Source organism: Magnolia sinica, chromosome 15 (assembly GCF_029962835.1).
Source record: "Magnolia sinica isolate HGM2019 chromosome 15, MsV1, whole genome shotgun sequence".
Classification (NCBI taxonomy): domain Eukaryota; kingdom Viridiplantae; phylum Streptophyta; class Magnoliopsida; order Magnoliales; family Magnoliaceae; genus Magnolia; species Magnolia sinica.
In genome coordinates, this window is record NC_080587.1 from 388,933 (window position 1) to 395,574 (window position 6,642).

The following is a 6,642-nucleotide window of genomic DNA, read 5'->3' on the forward strand; positions in this document are numbered from 1 at the left end:
AGTATGGATTTATCAGTTAAAGCTACTATGGATTCATAAATAGCAAACACCATCCAATAATACTCAAATAATTTTCTGACCGTACACATAAGAGGCATGAAAATAAGAAAAATTATAGTACTTTGTAGGTGTAAATCAACTGCCTGCTCCCTCAATGCCTAAAGGACTTGGGACCTATATCTTTTCTTCATCAACCCGTACAAAATGCCCCCAGATGAGAAAAAAAACCTCTAGCTAGGGACCCAAGTCACTGTTACATCCGCACTGGCAGATGGAATGCACATGACATCCACCTCTTCTTTTTGTATAACCTGAAAACCATGTCCCTATTCCATACAGTCTGGCGCACAGTGACACGTATGAAAGCCTGTGACCCGTTTAATTAACTCAGTTTCCGTATCACAATAAGGTTTGGGAATTGAAATTTTCACCCACCCAATTCCATGGACACGCCTAATGAATCACCAAGAGAATAAAAAAATTTGGGTGTATCTATCAAAAAGGGGTGGGCCCAAATGGTGGCCCACTACAACAGCTGAAGTTAGTAGGAATTTGCAGGTGGTCGTGAGTGGAATCAATGATTGTTGTAAACAAGATAACAGTATCCATGGAAAGTTCAATCAATTGGGGGGGTGTGAAAGGTAAATCTTTCTTGCTTAGTAGGTTGTTGTGAGTGTGACTCTCAACTATCTAAGGCTCCAATCATAGCTAGGAATCTCTTTCAAACCAAAGACCTGGCTTCAAGTACATGATGCCAACCTATACTGGATGATTTTCTAGATGACCTTAGGATTATATTCCACTGGAAGCCAATGAGAGTCTACTTCCTGACCATCTCTGAAATTTGGGTCCCTCTCCCAATTTCAAACTGACTCAAAAGCCTATAATGATGTGGGTTTGTACATGCATCAAAGTAAATAAAAAGGAAAAAGAAAAGCATCTTTTTTTATTTTTTATTTTTATTTTTTATACCAATCTTAGCTTTACCATGGGATCTATCTTTTGAGATAAGATTACAAATATCCAAGTTCATACATATAGTTCCCCCCCTATGTTCCATGGGTTAGAAGTCTTTTGGCATTTGATCATGGTGATGATGGGAACCATGACTTGGGTTTCAGTTTGAATCAATGATTCGCATCTGTCTGCGGTCCACGTCCGCGTGCTCTTTGGATGGGTCATGTTGAACGGACCCTTTTCATGTCATTTATCCTTAGTCCGCTCAGTTTGCTCACCTCATCTGACTTGATCTGGAAATATCTACTCACTTGGTGGCATTCACCATACATTTCGTCGTCGACGTGTCGCACGCTTGTAGCATGCCAATGTGGCCCTAAGACATGATTGGTATTAGAAGTGGGGACTGTCCTGTAACCTTCACTGTATGCTGAGTTGATGTGAAGTGTCCAGGGCATCTGATTACACGGCGAATCCATGTCCAATCTTTATTCTGTGGTTCATTGGCCTTTTATTTTATTTTATTTTTAAATTCCTTTTATACATGAGATTGTATTCCTAACCTCACCTCAACTATCAAATGGATGGAGAAAAAAAAAAAAAATCATCAATGCATCACATGTTGCAATATATGGTTGTGCCTTGAAGATGGATTAGAACAATATGGGATTGATAAGCTGTTTTATATTGTTGAAGAGATAAATAGTAAAATGGGATACTTGCAAACAGGAATTACATGCATTCATAATCACTTGGATGAAAAAGCTTCCTTTCCCTGGAAATGGAGAGTTTTTACAAGTTAGATGAGGATTAAGATGGCAATCAATGGGGTAAATTCTAGTCTAGACAAAGAGGGCTCTTCTTTTTTTAACTAACTTCTTACAAGAGTGTGTCATTTCCTAATTGCGCACACAACAATCACACCATAAAAGCAAGTCTTGTGGAGCATTTCCATGTCTGCTGACGCCCTCCTTTCGAATCGCTTGAACAGCTCGTCCGAGAGCTTGGGCCCCAGGTAGGCCTCCACGATCGGTTTGAGAGTCGCTCTGACCAGGTTTGCTTTAGCTCTTCCATAGGACACTGGATCCTTGATCCACTCCTCTTGCTTCTCCTTTGAATGCTCAAGGATTCTTTGGTACTCTAATGTCTGGATCTCAAACCCAGTACATAGATCGAAAGCCACCTTTACTTCGTCCGTACTTCTCATGTACGCTGGGATGTTGAATGTGTCCCTCAGCTCCTCATCGATCAATCCCTATGAAGAAAAAACCGAAGTGCAAAAACAAAAAGAAGAAGAAGAAAAAAGAATCAACTAAGTACTCCAATAATTCCATTTCATTAGACAAAGTACAGACAAATTCAAGAACATAATCACAAGCACTGGAGTTTGTCCAATAGATGAAGGTTAGTATGGTCTTTAAGATGTGGGCCAAGGATGGGTGTCTAGAACAAAATTCTAGTGATTGAATATTGATAAAGCATACGGGAAAAGGGACCTAGTACCACCACACAAATCCAACTACACTAAAAAGAATATAGAATTTTATCCAACATGAGTCTACAAGAAAAAAGAAAAAAAGAAAGAAGCTTCATACCCAAGTCAAAGGCTCATTTGGATTTGGTGTGTCAAGGCTTGTAAGAGCCAATGAAAGGGGTTTTCAAAGACAAAGGGAGGAGAACTCCCATAGTAGAAGAAGCTCATCACAAGTCACAAACTGAAGGGGTTGTGCATGCATTAATGAGAGGTGGGATGGAGACAAGAGAGGGAAAGCAAAGGGAGATGTGGTGTCATGCTGGTTTTAAGGTGGGGAGGAAGGTTTTACATTGAATTTCTGGGGATCACATTTACTAATAATACACACCTCATTTAATAGGTCTTCCCATGCTTGATCCATGGAGCTGGTGAAGGGATGCTTGGCCCTTGAATCAGGGTCTCCCAACTGGTTCTCTGGTGGTTGCGATCCCTGCCGCCCCGCCATCAATATGAACAGCACTCCACCCACCACAATCTCCTCCCTCCGGCATCGTAAGAAGGCCATCAGATCCTCTTCTGATTGCTTGGCGTAAGCTTCCACCACCTCCTTCTTCGCTCCGTCAATCCAGGCCCTCCCTTTGTTCCATGCTGGTGATCTCTTGTCCAAAACCACCTCTGGTATCTATCCAATTCAACACACCCACAAGCAAAAAATCGAAAAGGAAAAGGAATTAAAGAGAATGAGAACAAAACCCATGCACATTCATGTTTGCCACCAACTTTCTAGCCCATCTAACAGAAAGAAAAAGAAAACCATCTAGCTTGGTTTGTTACCAACTTTCAGACTACCCAGCAAAAATACCCATATAGAGTGATGTTTGTTACCAACTTCTAGAGTACCCAACAAGAAAATAAGAGAGAAAAACTCATGAAATTGAGTTGTTAATACCTTTTAATCCTGCCAAACAAAAAACAATTTCGAAATACTCATCCAATATGATGTATGTTACTAGATTTCTATATATCGTACCCAACAGAAAAGAAAGTGAGAGAAACCCATCAAGTCTGGTGTTTGATACAAACTTTCTAGACTACCCAACAAAAAATAATGAGGAAAAAAGAAAAATCATCTGAAATATTGTTTGCTGCTTCTATTCTACCCAACCAAAAAAAAAAAGAAAGAAGGGAGAAGATAAATTCACATGTTAAAAGTGTATAAAAACACATGGAAACAAAACAAGGAAGGAATATCAAAACACCTGAGACAGCCAATGTAAGGCGCTTAGGCTCACTGCCATGTGAAGCTTCCCCTTAGGAAAGAGCCTATAGTAGAAGGAACCGGGAACGCCTGCTGCGTAGTAATGTTGCTTCTTGCTATCATGTAATGTCGGCAATGAGCGGAAGAGTGAATTGAAATCATTTGATGGGAGATCAGAGAAGAAGGCCTCAAATTCGGGCACACAGCCACACTCCTTGTCATAACGTCGCCTTAAGCTCTCGACCAACAATTCAATGGTGGCCAATGTATTGTACCCAGTAGCACACCCCAGGTCAGCTATACGAAGTGATGCTTCACCCTCAAAAAGCTTCATTGAATGAATAGCTTGTATGAGCAAAGGCTTGGATAGGGTGATTGCCGAAGCGGGGGCCTCAGAGTTCTTGGCGTAGCTACCGTCGTCGTCTCCACCTTGCATACATAGTATTCTGTGGAGATCTCCTGTCCATGTCCATGTTTGGCACTCATCCTTCATGGGTTTGAACTCCATGCTCTCTTTGATACAAGAAATAGGCATTAGCTTTGGAGGATCCATGTGGGTTGTTTTAGAAGAAGAAGTATGAGAGAGAGAGAGAGAGAGAGAGAGAGAGAGAGAGAGAGAGAGAGAGAGAGAGAGCTCTTACTGTCTGGTTTCATGGTGCACGCTGGCTAGTAAAGGAACATATATAGTAGAATAGGAGGTGGGCTTTGGTCCCACAGTAAGGGAATGAGAGAGAGAGAGAGAGAGAGAGAGAGAGAGATGGTCCCACCCACAGTAAGGGAATTAGAGAGAGAGAGAGAGATGGTCCCACAGTAAGGGAATTAGAGAGAGAGAGAGAGATGGTCCCACAGTAAGGGAATTAAAGAGAGAGAGAGAGATGGTCCCACAGTAAGGGAATTAAAGAGAGAGAGAGAGATGGTCTCACGGTAAGGGAATGAGAGAGAGAGAGAGAGAGAGAGAGAGAGAGAGAGAGAGAGAGAGAGAGAGCTCTTACTGTCTGGTTTCATGGTGCACGCTGGCTAGTAAAGGAACATATATAGTAGAATAGGAGGTGGGCTTTGGTCCCATAGTAAGGGAATTAGAGAGAGAGAGAGAGATGGTCCCACCCACAGTAAGGGAATTAGAGAGAGAGAGAGATGGTCCCACAGTAAGGGAATTAAAGAGAGAGAGAGAGATGGTCCCACGGTCGTAAGGGAATTAAAGAGAGAGATGGTCCCACGGTCAGGGAATTAGAGAGAGAGAGAGATGGTCCCACCGTAAGGGAATGAGAGAGAGAGAGAGAGTTATTCCACTTTTGTCTCAAGATATGCATTGGGATTACCCAATCATTATTCCCTTTGTTATAATCAGGCAAGTGATTGACATGAGAGCTATTCATTACTCAACTCCCATTTCTTTTTTTCCATCTTAGATTTCTTTCTATAAGGGTAATTAAGCTGCTTCTTTCATTCTCATTCTCCCCGAAGTACCCCTCTTTCTTTTCCTTCGTATCTGATTTTATTCAATAATCATTACTTTTTTTTTTCCTTTCTAACACATGCTTGCCTCTCACGCCCCCCATCTATGGATAATTTGGAATCAACCTCTCTGTCTCTCTCTTCCTTCCTTTAAAATCCATTGCATCTTCTTGATGCAGATTCCCCCTTTCCTCCAGAATGATTATTAGAAAAAAGAAAAAAGAAAAAATCATAAATTATTCTTTAATCAATCAATGGTCATGATTTGTTACATTTCCAGCACACCCACATAGTATAGCAGCAGGGAATCCAGACCACCCATCTACTGCATTCTGCCAAGAATGACTCAAGGTACAAAAGGCATGGTTACTTGAGATGTCAGTCTCATTGCCATCCGATCAATGGTTGAATTATGTTCCTCTCAAGTAGCAGATGCTATTAGATGGGATATGCAAGAAAGGACAATTATGAGTCTACTTTTCATAAGTACTTTTCCCCTCTTTTTGTAAACAATTCATCTTATTTATTTATTTTTTAATTTCTTTCCCATAAATCCCCTTTTCACTAGCTAGTGATGCACTGGGACCAGATTGAAAGTTGGCATGATCTTATATAACAATTGCTAGATATGGTTGCTCCAACACCCATTAATTTATAAAACTCTATGGGGATTTTGAAGGACAAGATAAAGAAGATTCTAGCCTCAGTCTGCTCTCATTCCAGCTATGTTGAGAACCATTCATATAGGTGAGTTGTGAGAAATCGACATGAGGAGATTTCACTTGTGAGCTAGAGGCTATCAATTTCGGATTGGCAGTATTCAATGTCATGCGTGTATTACTGTCGCCAGATGAGACTTTAAGATTAGTCTCTTTCAGCTGAGAGATATAAAATAATAGCATGTACCCAAAAAATCCGTACCGCCATTCATCTCCTAGAAGACTAGATCATGGCCCATGAAGAGATTGTTTCTTTTTATGCTTGACATGAGGATTGACGTATTTGACTGAAGTGAATAACGTTCGCCCCTGCACGCCCACGGATCAGCATCTAGATATTCAAACACCCAAGAAATCCTGAGAAGAGATATCATTCAAATGGCCCACATCACCATCACCAAACCATGCATCAAAATCATTTTGTACGGGGAATCAATTTGTGATAAGATAATGCTTGAAGTAAGGATGGAATGGGCTGTGTTGTCTACCCCAACCTTGTAGGACCAACGCTTGGGCCTCTTAACTCGGCTTGACAGCTGGGCCTAGGTTTGAAATCTACAACAAGTGTAGAGATGTACATGAGTCGAACCGAGTTGAGCTTGGCATAGCTCGACTTGGCTTGGCCAGTAGCTAACCCTAGCTCGAACTTGACTTGGCTCAGTCCTCGAGCCTGACTGGCCAGCTCGGCTCGGTTCAGTCAGCAACTTGGGCCAATTCCAGCCGAGTTTGAGCCAGTGCGACATTTCCCCAAACACATAAAGTGCATATTCAAATTTTCA

The 6,642-nt window shown here is 41.4% G+C and overlaps 1 protein-coding gene across 1 annotated transcript; it reads right to left on the minus strand.

Moving 5' to 3' along the window:
* Positions 1–1,624: 1,624 nt before the first annotated feature.
* Positions 1,625–4,317, minus strand: LOC131227768 (gibberellic acid methyltransferase 2). Its single transcript, XM_058223575.1, has 3 exons — positions 3,691–4,317; positions 2,820–3,113; positions 1,625–2,212 (listed from the first exon to the last, which is right to left on the minus strand). The coding sequence occupies exons 1-3, from the start codon at positions 4,240–4,242 to the stop codon at positions 1,850–1,852; spliced, it is 1,209 nt and encodes a 402-aa protein (XP_058079558.1). The 5' UTR covers positions 4,243–4,317; the 3' UTR covers positions 1,625–1,849.
* Positions 4,318–6,642: the final 2,325 nt, after the last annotated feature.